General features: G+C 56.6%; 2 protein-coding genes across 6 annotated transcripts; one reads left to right on the top strand and one right to left on the bottom strand.

The window, feature by feature from the left end:
- The first annotated feature begins 456 nt into the window (after positions 1 to 456).
- On the top strand, positions 457 to 7,204 carry SYDE1 (synapse defective Rho GTPase homolog 1). Its single transcript, XM_037506053.2, has 8 exons — positions 457 to 579; positions 1,980 to 2,321; positions 2,410 to 3,054; positions 3,242 to 3,456; positions 4,103 to 4,229; positions 4,444 to 4,604; positions 5,137 to 5,362; positions 5,714 to 7,204. The coding sequence occupies exons 1-8, from the start codon at positions 492 to 494 to the stop codon at positions 6,121 to 6,123; spliced, it is 2,214 nt and encodes a 737-aa protein (XP_037361950.1). The 5' UTR covers positions 457 to 491; the 3' UTR covers positions 6,124 to 7,204.
- ILVBL (ilvB acetolactate synthase like) lies at positions 6,836 to 15,589 on the bottom strand. Of its 5 annotated transcripts, none has more exons than XM_037506054.2 (16): positions 15,477 to 15,589; positions 14,794 to 14,959; positions 13,367 to 13,568; positions 13,113 to 13,240; positions 12,884 to 13,022; positions 12,683 to 12,794; positions 11,096 to 11,195; positions 10,804 to 10,901; positions 10,543 to 10,679; positions 9,500 to 9,634; positions 8,471 to 8,585; positions 8,210 to 8,379; positions 8,063 to 8,133; positions 7,911 to 7,982; positions 7,632 to 7,737; positions 6,836 to 7,504 (listed from the first exon to the last, which is right to left on the bottom strand). In XM_037506054.2, exons 2-16 carry the CDS (start codon positions 14,926 to 14,928, stop codon positions 7,326 to 7,328), a joined length of 1,899 nt encoding a protein of 632 aa, XP_037361951.1. In that variant the 5' UTR covers positions 14,929 to 14,959; positions 15,477 to 15,589; the 3' UTR covers positions 6,836 to 7,325. The 5 variants fall into 5 exon arrangements, with proteins under 5 accessions (XP_037361951.1, XP_037361955.1, XP_037361952.1 ...); XM_037506058.2 differs by lacking the exon at positions 15,477 to 15,589 and adding an exon at positions 15,394 to 15,466; XM_037506055.2 differs by lacking the exon at positions 15,477 to 15,589 and adding an exon at positions 15,155 to 15,258.
- Positions 15,590 to 15,840: the final 251 nt, after the last annotated feature.

Raw genomic sequence — 15,840 nt, 5'->3', positions numbered from 1 at the left:
AAAGATCACACCCCATGGTAGTAGGTTCCCTACGATAGCCCGAGTGGAGGTCCCTGCCAACAACTGGCATCAATTGCAAGACCCGTGAATGAACATACCTTCAGATGACTGTGGCTCCCCATTTGTTGAGGCCCTGTTAAGCCTCTAAATCTTTCCAAGTGAGAAATACAATGCCCTAACCAAGGCCAGGGAGAGTGGGTAAGAGGGAAGACCCCGCCCCGGACAGCGCCAGGCTATTCAGAGTTGGGACAGGGGAAGTAAGCCTAGAACCCCCATTCCTTCCCCTCCCGGCAAGAGCAACTACATCTCCCAGCATTGCTTGCTCAGGCCGCGGGAAGGGGAAAAAAAAAAGTTTGGGCCAAGCATTCCCGGAATGCGCTTCCTGCTGGCGCGGGGCTGGGGGCAGGCGGGGAGGCCGGGGCGGGGCGGGAGGGCTGGGGGCGGCGCGGCTGGAGCCCGGGGCGCGCACTCGGCCCGGCCCGGGCCCCAGCATGGCTGAGCCGCTGCTCAGGAAAACCTTCTCCCGCCTGCGGGGCCGGGAGAAACTTCCCCGGAAAAAGTCGGACGCGAAGGAGCGCGGTGAGCTGGGGGAAGGTCACCGAGGAGGGGGCGCCGAGCCCTGCCAGGTCTGGGAGGGGGTCCGGGTGTCCCAAGAATGGACGAGTAGAGGGTCAAGGAGAGCCCCGCGGAGCCCCCTTCTGATCGGGCTGGGGGGCAGAGGGTGGGAACGCGTCCTGGAAGGAAAGGATTCGGAAGAGAGGGGGGTTGGACCGTTATGTGCGCCTGGCTCAGATGCCAGCACTGCGGGCTCCTTGGGAGGCCCTGGAGGGGGGCCTCGCCCCTGACAGGAAATGGGGCAGAGATGGAGCGCCTTGAGGGTGGAGGGAAGGAGGAGTTGGGAGATGGTGGGAACCCTGGGCCCTAGGCAGGCCAGACAGGGGCTACCCAGGGCCTAGAATCCTGGGGTGGGACATAGGGTTTATTCCTGCAGGAGAGGGAGGTCGGGTATCAAACAGAAACCACCTCTATCCCCCCTCATACCTACAACCAGTAACTGGAAGTGCGCCATCCTTAGGTGGCCCCAGGAAACTGTACCCTTTGTGCAGATGGGGAAACCGAGGCACAGAGCACCTGGGTAATTTGCCCAGGGTCCATGAAGTGACTTAAACAGCTCTTTGGAGTATGCAATAATCGAGACCCCTGAAAGTCTGGGTTGGCGAGAAACAGTTGACCAAAGGTGACCAAAGAAGAAGGTAGGTGGGCAAGCAAGAGAAGACTTGGGAAAAATGGGAACTGTGCAGAACAGGAAGTCTCAGTAAGGAATGAGTTAAAAGGAGGCAGGCCAGACCACTTATGAATCTGACCCAATCCTTACCAAAGATTCCCAAGATTCCCAGAACAGAGAGATGGGACAGGGTGCCCACGCACAAACAAACAGGAAACAGCCCAGGATGTCAAAGAAGGGAGAATAAGCAAAGGGAAGGCCTCAAAGCATTGACTGTGGAGGTCTGGCCTGAACTGAGAAACAGCACATCTCAGGATGGGGGCAGAATTTGGAAGTGGGGAGGGGATGATATGCTCCATGGAAGTCGCTATCATGCTTGCTCCTGTCTTCCAAGCCAGCAGGCTTATGTCCACTGTGAGCTGTGGGCTTGACCGTGACATGGGCACCTGGGAAGCACTTCCCACACTGAGTTCCCTAAAGCCTCTGGGGAGGGAGGCATCGGATCCCCCATTTCACAGGGGGACACTGAGGCTCAGAGATGAGAATCTACTCGCCCAAAGCCATGCAGTGAGAGGCCAAGGGCAGAGCTCTATGCTGGGGTTAATGAGAGGGCCAAAGAAGGAGAGTGGAGAACACAGTACCCTCCACCCTATCCCCAGGCTGAAAGGTGGAAGTGTCCCATTGTACACCAGGGACTAAGTCCCTGGGCTGGGGAACAAAGGGACTGGGTCTCACTCCCCTTGCTTTCCACCAGGACGCCCAGCCCAGCATCTGGAGCCTACCCCTCTGGAGCCAGAGCCCCAGGCTCCTGAAGGGTCAAAGGCCGGAGCAGAGGGATCCTCCAGCCCTGAGGCATCTCGGAGTCCAGGTCGGGGGGCCTACCTGCAGAGCCTGGAGCCCAGCAGTCGCAGATGGGTGTTGAGTGGAGCCAAACCACCTGAAGAGGCTTCTTTGGGGCCCAGGACACCTAGCATTGGGGAGCCTGCAGGTGAAATCTGGTATAATCCCATCCCTGAGGAAGACCCCAAACCCCTGACACCTGAGGTACAGGGGCCACAGTCAGGTTCAAGTGAACCAGAGGATGCTGCCCCACAAGGTGAGCACATCACACCCTAGCACCCCAATATGAGCAGAAGGTTCACCCCGTCCCAAGCCCAGATGGTGAGGTCCGCTATCCCTGACAGGTGCAGCCCCCGCCAGCTCCCCAACCAAAGCCTCCCGCACCAAGTCCCCAGGGCCAGCCAGGCGCCTCTCCCTGAAGATGAAAAGGCTGCCTGAGCTACGGCGCCGCCTGAGCCTGCGGAGCACCCGTGCTGGCCGAGAGCGAGAGCGCGCAGCCCCCGCGGGCTCGGTCATCAGCCGTTACCACCTGGACAGCAGCGTCGGGGGGCCGGGGCGGGCGGCAGTGGCCGGGGGCGCGCGGGGTCCACCGCCAGGTTACCTCAGCGATGGCGATTCGCCTGAGCGCCCAGCGGGGCCCCCGTCGCCCACCGCCTTTCGGCCCTATGAGGTGGGCCCGGCGGCCCCCGCACCCCCAGCCGTACTGTGGGGCCGCCTCAGCCTACACCTGTACGGACTGGGGGGCCTGCGGCCGGCGCCCGGGGCCACCCCGCGAGACCTCTACTGCCTGCTGCAGGTGGATGGAGTGGCCCGAGCGCGCACAGGGCCGCTGCGTGGGGGAACGGACTTCTTGCGGCTGGACCATACATTCCACTTGGAGCTCGAAGCTGCCCGGCTACTGCGGGCCCTGGTTCTGGCATGGGATCCTGGAGTGCGGCGGCACCGGCCCTGCGCCCAGGGCACCGTGCTGCTACCCGCGGTCTTCCGAGGTAGGCGCCTGACTGAGGGGGTGAAGGGTAGGGGACGGGATCCACTCAGGGCTCCCCCAGCTCCCAGTGTGCCTAGGGTACTAAACCTGGGTCGGGGGTGTGGCTTGGAGGCTGTGTGGCTTGGGGTAGGGGGCTGGAGCACTGAGCCTGCTGGAGCAGATCCCACTTAGGTTCCCTGTGTCTTCAGGATGTGAAGCCCAGCAGCTGGCGGTGCGCCTTGAGCCCCAGGGTCTGCTGTATGCCAAGTTGACCCTGTCAGAGCAGCAAGAAGTACCAGGCACAGTGGAGCCGCGAGTCTTCGGGCTGCCCTTGCCACTGCTGGTGGAGCGGGAGCAGCCCCCAGGCCAGGTGCCCCTCATCATCCAGAAGTGTGTTGGGCAGATTGAGCGCAGAGGGCTGCGGGTGAGCTTCTTTCCCCATCTCAACTGTCTCCCAGACCTCAGATCCACCCCAAAGGGCATTTCCAGACTACACATGCCTTCCCCCCACTCCCACCCCTCCTAAGCCGGGGACACTCCTAGTTCCAGCCTAGACAAGTGCAGTAGGTGTCCCTACACTGCAGCACCCTACCCAGAATCCATAGATCATCCATCCATTTGGCAACACAGAAACCCAGTCCTGCTGGAGCTCAGTCTGATGGAGGGAAAGATATGATTCCAGTAATACAAATGTAGAATGATGGCTGGAACAAAAGTTTAGAAGCCTGGAGAGTTTAAAGCAGAACATGACCTCCAGGAAGTGGCATGTGAACTGAGGAGGAGTCAGTGGGGTTTTTTGTTTGTTTTTGTTTTGTTTTGTTTTGTGTCAAAGAAAGTAGGTACTAGGATTAGTCATCGAAGCAAGGGCTTACAGGGCCAAGTTGGGTCCCCATGACAGGCATCAAAGAAGCAGGAAGGCAGGCAGTGAGGCTACAGTCAGCCCCCAACCTCTCAGCCCACAGCTTCCACTGACACTGACAAAGTTTCCCAGACCTCAGTCCCCATCCCACTGAGCCCTGATCAGCCTATGGCCCCATCGAGAAGATATCCCCTTCCATCCCCATTTCCAGGTGGTGGGGCTGTACCGTCTGTGTGGCTCAGCAGCTGTGAAGAAAGAGCTTCGGGATGCCTTTGAGCGGGACAGTGCAGCCGTCTGCCTCTCTGAGGACCTGTACCCTGATATCAATGTCATCACTGGTCAGCCTGCCCCTCATCTTCTGTCTGTTCACCCCCCATTTAACCTTCACCTCAAGGCAGTCTCTGGGTCCCCATGGGACCTCATCCCTTCTGTCTGGCCTTGTTTTCACTCTCCTACACTTATACTCCTCCTCCTCCCCATTCCCAGCCCAGTGACCCCCCTCCAGCCTCAGAAATAAAGATGTCCTGACCAGAGTGGGTCCTGTGTCTGCAGGCATCCTCAAGGATTATCTTCGGGAGTTGCCCACCCCACTCATCACCCAGCCCCTCTATCAGGTGGTGCTGGAGGCCATGGCCCGAAGGCCCCCAAGCAGGGCTCCCTCTAGCACTGAGAGCACAAGGGATCTCCTCAGCTGCCTGCCGGATGTGGAGAAGGTGAGTTGGGCCTGGTGGGAACTGGCGGGACTCAGAGTGGGCTGATTCCACCACAGTGCTTCACCCATGCCTGATCCTACCACAGCTCTGAGCTTGCGGCATTATTACAACCCCAGAAAGTAGGTGCTCTTAATATCCCCATCCATAGATATGGAAACAGACCCAGAGTAGTTGGGCTACCAAGTTGGCACAGCCAGAAGGGATCAAGAACACAGACTATATTTATCAAATCATGGGCAGGTCCCACTTCTCTCTATGCCTCAGTACCCTCATCTATATGAAATGGGATTAATGTCAGTCCTGCCTCCCAACACAGAGGAGTAGGCTCAAGTCCAAGTTATGCCATTCCAAAGCTAAGGTGTCTTTGGCCTCAGTCCCCTCCTGCAAAATAGGATCATAAGACTAATACCTAATGGTTAAGTCTTAGCTTGGCCATCTCCCAGCTACCAGATTTGGGACCACGCTCTGCCGCTGCAGCCTCCTCAGATGCGACAGGAGATCAGCTTTATCCCTCCCAATCCTCTCCTCTCAGGCCACACTGACGCTTCTCCTGGACCACCTGCGCCTCGTTTCATCCTTCCATGCCCACAACCGCATGACCCCGCAGAATCTAGCGGTGTGCTTTGGTCCCGTGCTACTGCCGGCGCGCCAAGCACCCGCCAGAACCCGCATTCGCAGCTCAGGCCCGGGCATCACCAACGCAGTGGATTTCAAGCGCCACATCGAAGTGCTCCATTACCTGCTGCAGGCTTGGCCAGGTGAGCCCGCCCCCGGCCCGCTCAGATGCTTTCTCGGCCAATCAGAGCCTCGTATTTCAGGAAAGCGAGGCCCTCTCGTCTTTGTAAGTGGTACCTGGTTGCTGAGGCAACCAGTTCAGATTCAGCCAATCCAAGCTTGAAGCGGTCAGAGGCCCTGCCTCTCGACATGCCAATCAGAACTGGTTGCCTAAGCAACCAATTCCGTCCCTGTCAGTGAAATCCCGATCCGGTCGATGGCCTTGCCTTTCGCCAGGCCAATCAGGGAACTGGTCGCCTGAGCAGCCAATCAAAGGGAGGTCTGGTTGCCGCCGTTGCGCGTACGTCATGACGAGCCCTCCCACACCCCTGTAGATCCTCGTAGATCTCCGGAGCCTCCGGACCTCGCCCCGTGCCTGAGGCCCAAACGACAACAGTCGCTGCACTTGCCGCTAGCGAGCCCCGAGGTAGTGACTCGGTCCCGCGGCCGAAGCGGCCCCGAGAGTCCCCCGAGCAACCGCTACGCCGGCGACTGGAGCGTTTGTGGGCGGGACTTCCTACCCTGTGGGCGGAACTTCCTGTCTGGGCCCGACTACGACCACGTGACAGGCAGCGACAGCGACGACGAGGACGAGGACGAGGAGACCGGCGAGCCTACCGGCGCCGCTGACTTCGAGGACGAATTCGATGCGCCCTTCAACCCGCACCTGAATCTCAAAGACTTTGACGCCCTCATCCTGGACCTAGAGAGAGAGCTCTCTAAGCAGATCAACGTGTGCCTCTGATCCGGGCGGGGCGGGCCCTTGGTTCTAAGGACCGGGCTTCGGGCGTCTAAGGCGGTGCCCTAACGACGGGACCAGACCTGCCTCTCTAGCCTCGTTCCTGGTAGGTGCGCGTTACCAGTGACCGGCCGGCCGCTTGCTGAGCATTGCTTCCAGTGCGCAGTCTCTGGCCCTGGTTGCAAAGGACAGGATTTTCTGGGGATTTTCCGGGACCAGTTGTTGCCATTTTTTCTGAGCACCAAGGGTTTCTTCTCTTGCTGCCAAAAGGCAGTTCTTCCGCTTGCTAGGCTGGCCTCTCTTGCCTCCCTTGACTGGTGAATCAGTTACTGTGAGCATCACCCTGGGATCGTGTGACAGCACACCCCTCTCTTGTCCTTTTGCTGCTGCCAACCAAATCAGTATTAGCTTTGAGCACTGCACTCTGCTTCTCCCTCCCTTGGGGGACCCAAGGACTACCGTGAGGTGTCCTTTGGGTCAGAGTGGGGGGCAGCCCCTATTCTGAATTCCGGCTAGATAGGGACAGCCTGGAAAACCCCACAGTTACCTCAAAACCATATGGAGAAAGCAGAGTCTGGCCCATCCCCACCTCCCATTTTTCTTTCCCATCCCTGAAAAAAAAATGAGCACTTATAAGACCTCCCTTTTGGAGGGGCCCCACCTGAAGTGTCAGGCTGGGGGCACTTTGGTACGGAACATATTTATTGCCTCCGTGCATGTGTGTCTGTGTGTGAGGGCTAGTGTGCATGGACATGTCTGGGGCAGGCATGTAGGGCTCTTTCAGGGACCACATGGGGGTAGAGTTCACAAGGCCCAGGCACCCTGAAATACCAAGTTGATGCCTCAGTGGTCCCCAGAGATCCAGTGAGAGAATAGGGTCCCCTCTGTCAGCCCCCCTTCTTCCCTCACTTCCATCTTTGTGGACAATAAATCAATATGCACAGGTTCTGAATGAGTAATCGGGCCCACATGGACCACAGATGATTTATTAAGTATGTAAGAAATGGGGAAAGGGCACAGCTGGGCCCACAAAAAGAAGTCCCGGTACTGCCAGAGAGCCGATCTGAGCCTGGGGGGGGCGTGGAGGGGGCGGGTTGTCGAGCCACTGGACCTTGGAGGAAACCCACAGCAGGCAAGAATGAGACTCCAAACCAGCTGGGCACAGTCCTGGGGTGGGAAGAGACCCAATGGCACTGATCCTTGAAGCCCTATATGGAAATGGCACCATCACGAAAGTCTGTCCTTCCAATGAGGATGTTGACCACCACTGGGTGGCCATCTTGGTACTGCTGCTGGGCATCATGCAGTACCTTAACCACCTGATCTTCATTCTCCCGTGAAAGCAGCAAACCCTGGGCTCCCAAACCCATGGCTGCCTTATGATAATCTGAAAGAGGAAATCAAGTCAGATAGTGGAAGGAAGCCAGCCCGTGTAGCCACCCCAGAAGAGGAACACAAGTCCTGCTGGACCTGAAACAGCTTCCCTGCACTCCCACCACACCCAGGCTCCTCACCCGTGTAGGCCAAGCCACAGGCCACATTGCTGCCCAGATTGGGCACCTGCTCCCGAGAAATCTGGGTCCAGCCAGCATCATTCCCTATCAAGGCCATCACTGGGATCTGCAGGGAGAGGGTAAGGCCAGGCCACAGCTTCAGTCCCACAGTTAGCCACCACAAGGATGGAAGAAAGGACAAGAGCCCTGACAGAAGCAGCTCTACCCACAGGCTACCCACCCCTGACAACATGCCCCAGAACCACAGGTTCTGAGGCTCCCTTGGGGCTGCCAAGTTACCTTGTGTCTGACAAAGGTGTCAAATTCGATGAGGCTATAGCCAAAGGCTCCATCCCCAAACAGGCACCAGACCTGAGGGGGGACCAAAGATTGTTGGGGTGGCTCATAGCCCAGAAAGGAGCAAAACTCTTATCTCCAGGTCCCCAACTCACCTCAGCATCTGGCCGACACAGTTTGGCCCCAAGTGCAAATCCTGCGCCAACCCCCAGAGTCCCAAAGGCCCCTAGAATAACCAAGAGCAAGTGACTATGAAGGAACCTATACAGTGGAAGCTGCCCCTGGCATACGCCCTTTCTTACCAGGATCCAGCCAGCACAGGGGACCACGAGGCTGCACCAGGTGGGCAGCAGTGCCCACGAAGTCCCCACCGTCGACCACCAGAACCGAGTTGTCAGGTAGAGTCTCCTCCACCAGCTGCAGCACCCGCACTGGGTTCAGATGCTGGGTTACAGGCATTGTTGCCTTCTCCCTGCACAGGGGTGGAGCAGGTCAGCAGGGCCAGTGGCAGAACCTATTAGGAATCCATACCACCCCCATGTCCACTCCCCCCTGGGCCCCACCGAAAAGCCTGCTCCTTTTGCCGGTCGGCTTCTCTCAACTCCTCTGCCCAGTCCGAGGCCCATATCTGGCCCCGAAGGCCCTCTACCAGCTTCACCATAAAGGAGCCCACGTCTCCTGGAGAAGGAAGAGGGCAGAGCTTCAGAAAGGGACCCTCCTCCTGCCCTTCCAGCACCAAAGACCCAAAAGACAGCAGAAGTCACCAGTAGCAGCCCAGCAGGAGATAGACCAGGGACCCTCCTATGGCAAAATGAGTGAAACACCCCAGAGTCAGCTGGAACCAGGCGAGGCAGTTGGCAGGAGGAGGGAAGATAAAGTCAAAGGGAGCACATAACCCAAGCCAGCCTCATCACTTGCATCCCCCTCACACTCACATCAGGCACGCCTGCCAGTTCTTCCTCTGGAACACACCACTAGCCACAGTTCCACCCCCAACCACATCTTTATAACCTGGTCATACGGAGTGAACAAATAAATGAGATGCTGATGTGCAATTCATCATCTGCACTTTGGAAATGATCACACAGTTCAGATAAGCTGAGTTGCTGACCCCTATCCATCCCCACTCCAGGGTCCATCATTTCTGTCCTGGAACCTTTTATTGCCCCCTGCTACACTGAACCTTTCCATCAAACACAATAATGCAACTTCTGTTTTTCTCACGAGTCTTGGTCACCTATAGCAGCATACAGCCAACATTTCTTGGGAGGATGGGCAGAGCAGGGCACATGGAGTGGACCAAACTCAGGGCCAGAGGGCTGTGACAGGTCCAAGAAGTGAGCGCTCTGTCCGAAGAGCAGTGGGAAGGGTTTGCAGCCAGAGGACATAATTGAATGCATGTTCCCTTTGGTGTGCACCCCACCATTTGTTTATGCAGCAGCACTGATCAGTCTGAGAGCTAAATATGCCTCTAGCTGACTGGGTGCCCTGAGGCAGGGTCCAGACCACGTCCACCAGCACCCTGCTGCAGCAGAGGCCAACAGGAAGGACCACGAGGAGCACAGATATGCAGGGGGGCACTGATGGCTCACCGTGCACAGCCTCATGGGGTTTCCAGAACATGTCTGAGTTTAACAACATCTCTTTCCGGTTCCGGTTGACAATGATGATCTTGCTGCTGCGGTTGAGGACACGGCCATAGGACAGGCGGAAGTCACACACAATTCCTGGGGTGGACAATAGGGTGTCAGTGGACAGAGGGCCAATGTGCCAAGAGCTACCTGACTTTATCCACCATGGCAGACTGAATGCAAAAAGTCTTTTTTCTTCAGCTCTCCCTGTACCTGTGCCATCTGCAATGGCTTTGAAGCTCCCTATCCCTCAAATCTGAGCTGGTCGTGGGATGTGCTTTGGCCAGCAGAACGCAGCAGGACTGATAATGTGCAGAGACCTGGTTTCAAGGAGTCTTGCAGCTTCCACTCTCTCGTAAATAAATATGTCCCCCAGCCCCTCTTTCTCACCCTCCACCAACTGAACCAGCCAGGCTAGCCTTCTGGATGCTGAGACACATGAAGAATGTGAGTGAAGAGAGAACCCCATTATCCCAGCTGAACTCTTGCTGCATCAGCCTACAGGTGGTCACCCCACAAGTCCATGGGAAAGCCCCATGTGGACCAGTACAGCTGCCTTCCTGCCTCCACAATGCAGACCCATAAATGAGCCAGCTAAACCAACTACCACCTAGTCAGAGGGAGGGTCCTAAGAAATGAAAAGTGCATTTCCAGCTGTGGGGTTTGGGAGTGGTTACACAGCAGAAGCTAACAAATACAGCTCTAATGTACATTCAGGGATTGGAAACACTTGACATCACAGCATATACATGTCATGTGAACAATGCATAAAGTACCAAAGGGTACCTTTCAGAAGCTGGTGACAGTACACAGCAGCACTTGGTCAGAGCTCCTCTGCACTACAGGCATAGGCTGGTACAAAACCCTTCAAAGGGGAAGGGCAGCTTAGCAGTAAGAAGGCAGGTGACTATGAAGGTGGGCTGCCAGCAAGGACCTAACTTGGAGGGGCAACTTAGTAGAGTGAGGGGATGCAGGGAAAGGAGTGGGGAGAGGCCAAGGCCCACCTGCCAGGATGACGACGTCAGCCTTCTTGAGGGCAGTGCTGCGGTTCTGCCGGATGTGGAGGGGGTGGTTGCGGCCCAGCAGCCCCCGTGCCATCCCGCCCAGGAAACATGGGATGCCCAAGGTCTCCACAGTAGCCCTGGGGAGTAGGAAATAGGCAGAGCAGGGGTGAATGTGGCCAAGGGCCTGCCCCATCTCCAACTGGGCACTAGAGGACCAGGTACCAGGAATGTGAGGATAAGAAGGGAGTTGAGGCTTCTCACCGAAGCTTGTGGGCGGCTATCGGGGGCAGCATGGCCTGGCTCCCCAGCAAAAGGAGAGGCTTTTTGGCCCGGCTCAAAATCTCCACACAGCGCTGAACCTGGGGTGAGAGACGGAACTCAAAGCATGAACCCTAAGTCACCATTATCACCCAAGATCACAGCCTCACCCTCTCATAGGAGGGGTAGCCAAGATCTCACTCATGCACGAGAGTCCATCCTGCGGAGGGGGGAGGGGGATTGTGGGGGGAAAGAATGTTCCTTAATCAGGGAAGAGAGGCAATAGGCAATTCACCTGCAGAGGAGGTGCCTGGGGGATGTCCAAAGGCAGAGGCCCCTCAGGCCAGGGCTCCCAGGCTCCTGCAAAAAGGTTGGCCAGGTGATTTTCTAAGTACCTGTGAATGGAAAAGGAAGGCGCGATTATCAAAAGTAATCACCAGGGTTCCAAGAACTGAAGGAAGAGAAGGGCCAGGAGGGAAGGGGGACAGGCCCCAAGTGGATGGGCAACAGCCCAGGGCCAGACAAACCATGTGCCTGTTTTCCCTATGAAGCTTCTGGTGACCATCCCAACCAGACAGAGACCCTCAGAAACAACTGATGCAGGTGTGGCACACCAGGGTCAAGTATATAGCAAGGCCAAGGCCAGGATCAATTCTCCCTCCTATGCATGGCAGACATGGGCTTCAGTCTTTGCAGGACCTTGAAGGCACAAAAATAAAAGCTGTTCAGCCCTACCCTTAAGGAACACCCAACCAGACCAAAAGCAATACACATGGGAGGAAGCCATGGGACCCAGAAGCCTCTCTTTTCTTTCAAGAAGGGGTCAAGAGTGCAGAGAATAAAGAGGCCAAAGATGGAACAAATATGAAAAGAAAAAACAAGAGAAGAGTCAACCTCGCAGGGGCTGAGGAGGGGCAGCCCAAGAAAGGAGAGGAAAAAGGGAGAAGAGGGGGCAGGAGCAGGGAAGAAAAGGCTGCCAAGGGCCACAGAATGAAGTCATTTAAAAGTTCAGCCTGCCCACATCCTGTGTGTTCAGGATCCTCCCTGAACCTCCCTCTCTAGATCTGATTCCCTATCCACGTTGGAAGACATGTTGCCTTAAACCTGATGTGATACTGGACTCATCCCTGTTCTTATTTATGGGAGTAATGGGTAATTCTTTTATACTTCAACATTCAGCACTATTGGAATGATCTCACTTTATTCTTCACAGAATCTAGTCTGGAGAGAAAAGCAGGCACTATTCATCCACTTTAAAGAGTTTCCAGCTGTCCCAGAGCAGCCCCACCATCCTGCTCCATCAAAAAACCCAGTCTCTTGCCACTCAAAGTCCTAGAGTGAGCTAAGCCCATGTCACATCCCTTATCCTGGCCTGACAGAGGCCGAGGCATCCAACAGCCAGGCCCACCTCACCTCTCATTCCAGTAATTACTGCAGCTCCTGCCTGGTGTCCCAGTTTCCACCCAACCCCAGAGTTCATTCTCTAGCAGCAGCCAGAGTAATGTAAAAAAAAAAAAAACAAATCAGGGCATCCCAAGCCCCTGCTAAGGCCCTGCAATGCTTCACGATGCACATCAAATTAAAAACAAAACCCCAGGTTCAGCCTGTGGGTCCTGAGGGCTGCTCTGAACTCAGCCCCAGCATCTCCCGACTTTGTTCACCTGCTGTCACCATGAGGACTACCTTGCTTTCCCAACCTACCATGTTTATTCCTGCTTCATGGTCTTTGCATATGCTAGTTCCTCTACCTGGAATGCTCTTCCCATGGCTGGTTCCTCTCAATTGTTGTACAAATCAAAGAAAGAGTCAAGGAGTAACGGGTAATGGCAGGAGGCTGCAGGAGAGCAGGGAATGGCAGGGCATGGTGGAGCAGATTACTCACCAGTACACCACTTGCCCTAAAAGGCCCTTGGGTGGCTTGGCTGGCACCATCTCCTTCCGGACCATGAAGTAGGGGTACAGCACATCAATGGGTAGCTCCACAAACACGGGGCCTACAAGGACAGAGAGGACCCTGAGCCTGTGGTGTCTCCTCGCCCATAGGCACTATGTCCAGACCACTGCCCAGCAGTCAACTCCCTACCTGGAGTGCCTGACTGGGCAGCAGCCATCGCAGCCCTCAGGGTAGGCACAATGTCCCGCACCCTCCGCACAGATGCACTGAACTTGCAGAGAGGCCGGAACAGGGAAATGTGATCAATAGCCTGAAGTGCACCCCGGTTCTGGTGGAGACAAGAAGTCCAGAGAGTCAATATATGAGCCCTTCAAGTGTCCCAGCAACCCCTCCCCACTCCTGCCTCAGGACAGGGTACCTGCAGCAGAGTGCTGGCAGCACCACCCAGAAGCAGCACAGGGGACTGAGCTATCTGCGCATTCTTCACTGCAGTCACTGTGTTGGTGAGTCCCGGTCCTGCTGTCACCACTGCCACACCCACAGTCCCTGGAAAAGAGACCCCATCACAGCTGTGCCCATCCTCCTGACAATCCACCCCCCAAAAAAACCCTGCCTCTGAAAGACCACCCATCCTGTCTCAGCAGCCCCCAGGTTTCTCCTCTCTACCCCTACCAGTCAGGCGGGCCACAGCATCAGCAGCAAAAACAGCCGTGACTTCATGGCGTGTGTCCACCACGCGAATGCCCAGCTTCTCACAGGCCACCAGCACTGGTGAAATGTGCCCACCAACCAGTGTGAAGAGGAATCGCACGCCGTGGGCCCTCAGCACAGCTGCCACATTCTCCCCACCATGCCGGATGCTTGCCTTGTCCACCTGGGCCCGAGGAAGAGCAGGAACAAGACTGTCAAGGGCACCAAAGTGGGTGGGAAAAAGGGTGATTCCCCCACCCCCCAGAAGGAGGGAAGGAGTCAAGTGGTGTTTTTTAAGCACATATTACACACCCAGCCCACAGCAAGGCATATCATCGGATCAGCTGTCTTGTCATTATATCCTTTTCAGCTAAGGTGACCAAGGCTAACCTGAACAAGATTCAAAGTCCCATAGAACTAAAGTGCCTACTCTGTTATACCTCCCGCCTCAGGGATGGTGGGGCAATCAGATAGAGAAAAGAGGGAAGGCAGACCTACAGAATTCAGGGAAGTTTGGCCAGAGGTCATCTGTTGGGATTCTAGAACTGCCTGTCATTCCGTATTTAGGCAGCATAAGCACTGACCCCACCTAACTAATACCCTCCCACTCACTGGGCCAGGCCCAGTAGACAGGTGCCAGCTACCATGTGCCTGGCATAGAACAGCCTGCTGGCACAGACTGTGCTATGTCCACCCAGCACCGGATTCCTCACGGCCCCCCAAAACAATGACCTTTGCCTTGAACTCCACAAGTCCTCAAGGCTAGTACTGTTGCTCCGGGTTGGAAGAGTAAAAGCTGAAGAGGAAGCTTGGGGAAAGAGGGATTAATCTCTGCTCAGGAAGGAAGGGCTGGGAAGGAGTCAAAGTTATTCCAAGCTAGGAGGGCTGGGGAAGGGGTCTGGGAAACAGGGACACTGAGAGGAGCCAAGTAGTTCAGTGCAAGATACATGGTCGTATCTTCCCCAAAGATCATCTACAGTAAGCTACCGCACAACATCTCCAGGTCTGTTCCCTCTTTTAGAAAATAAAGACAAACCAAGACCTATTCAGGTAAGTACTGAGGAGCACATATGAAAAGCAATGAGCTCAGCAGAGAGCCACAGTAACAAAATTGTTACAGTAATGTCCTCTGCTGCCTTCCTTTGACCCATCCTGACCACACCCGGTTTAAAGGGCATTACTCTGAAAAGAGCTTGAGGGCCCTAGGGATGGAGTTAAGCAGGGTGCTCAGTGCTATTATCTCTGACTAATGACAAAGTCCAGGACCTATATGCAGCCTGGCAATGAGGACAAACCATGTGTCTGACTCAGGCTTTCCCCAACAGTAAGGTGGCTGGGCTGGAAGGCGCACCGGGAGTCCGCTCCTTCTTTGGCTGTCCCCAGCCCACTGCCCACCTTTGCCCACGAACCTTGTGCATCAACTGATAGAGGAGCCCCAGGCGATGCGCGGCACCCAGCAGGGCGGCCCCCAAGGTTCCGCAGACCAGGAACAAGAAGGAGGGGAAGAAGCTCCTGGCAGGCGCGGAAGCGTCGAGGGTCTCCATGAGACGGCACCTTGAGGAGAAAGGTCAGGACCTAGAGCGGACACAGAAGTCAAGCAGTCGGCCAATTCACCCAGCCCGGGGCCCGGGCCACGCCCCCGTCCCGACCTCTGCGCGGCCACGCCCCTCGCGAGTCAGCACAGGGCAGGGCCACGCCGCTCTCGGGGCCAGGCCACGCCTCGCGAGGGCCAAGCCCCGTCTCTGGGCGCCAGCCCCCGAACGCTACTACCCCAGCACCGAAGGTGAGGCTACTACAGGTCCCTGAAGCGACATTTCCCACTTAGCAGTTTCTCAAAGAACCGGAAGACAGCCCCGCCCCTCTTTTATATAAAGGTCCCGAAACTCAGCCCCACTAGTGCGCCCCACCCACGTGACGTCACTGGATGAGGCCACGCCCCTAGGTGAGCGAGCGCGATTCCCCACAAACCAGGCCCCTCCCCCCTGGAAGCAGCCGAGCCCGAGTCTGACCCCAGGCCCCACACCACGGGTCCAGGCCAAATAGCATCAGGATGTTCCCGAGACCCCGGGGGGGCCCTTCAACCTTCACCTACAGGAAAATGGCGCCGACTCCAGAGGAATTCGGCGCTCTTCGGGTCATGTGATGCGGGCGCGCAGCCGCGCCCCTTTCACTCGTTTGGATCAACGGCGTCCCGTAGTCCGGTCCGAAGCCGGTACGCAGAGCCGCTGCCACGACCCGGGACTTCCTGTAAGAGCCCAGTCTCTACTGGCTACCCTGTTGGCAGGCTCCGCCTCCCCTCGCCTCTCATTGGCATGCACTCAGGAGGTCCTGCCCCTCGGCGCCTTCTACTAGCCGAGACACTCGCGGGCAGGCCTGCCAGGCATGCGTTGACTCCACAGGGCAGGCCCGTAGGTTCCGGGCCTACTGGGCCCGTCCCACTTTTTACATCAGCCCTG

This window comes from Talpa occidentalis, unplaced genomic scaffold (genome assembly GCF_014898055.3).
Source record: "Talpa occidentalis isolate TD23 unplaced genomic scaffold, MPIMG_talOcc4v2.1 talOcc4.12, whole genome shotgun sequence".
In the NCBI taxonomy this organism is placed as follows: domain Eukaryota; kingdom Metazoa; phylum Chordata; class Mammalia; order Eulipotyphla; family Talpidae; genus Talpa; species Talpa occidentalis.
Note: the sequence above shows the minus strand (reverse complement) of the source record. Positions and strands in the feature narration are given on the sequence as shown.

Coding starts and splice junctions, on each gene's coding strand:
- SYDE1 (XM_037506053.2), top strand. CDS start 492: ATGGCTGAGCCGCTGCTCAGGAAAACCTTCTCCCGCCTGCGGGGCCGG. Junction 4,230..4,443: donor TGATATCAATGTCATCACTG/GTCAGCCTGCCC, acceptor CTGTGTCTGCAG/GCATCCTCAAGGATTATCTT. Junction 5,363..5,713: donor CCTGCTGCAGGCTTGGCCAG/GTGAGCCCGCCC, acceptor ACACCCCTGTAG/ATCCTCGTAGATCTCCGGAG.
- ILVBL (XM_037506054.2), bottom strand. CDS start 14,928: ATGGAGACCCTCGACGCTTCCGCGCCTGCCAGGAGCTTCTTCCCCTCC. Junction 10,902..11,095: donor CCCAGGCACCTCCTCTGCAG/GTGAATTGCCTA, acceptor CTCTCACCCCAG/GTTCAGCGCTGTGTGGAGAT. Junction 8,380..8,470: donor CAAAAGGAGCAGGCTTTTCG/GTGGGGCCCAGG, acceptor ACCCCTGTGCAG/GGAGAAGGCAACAATGCCTG.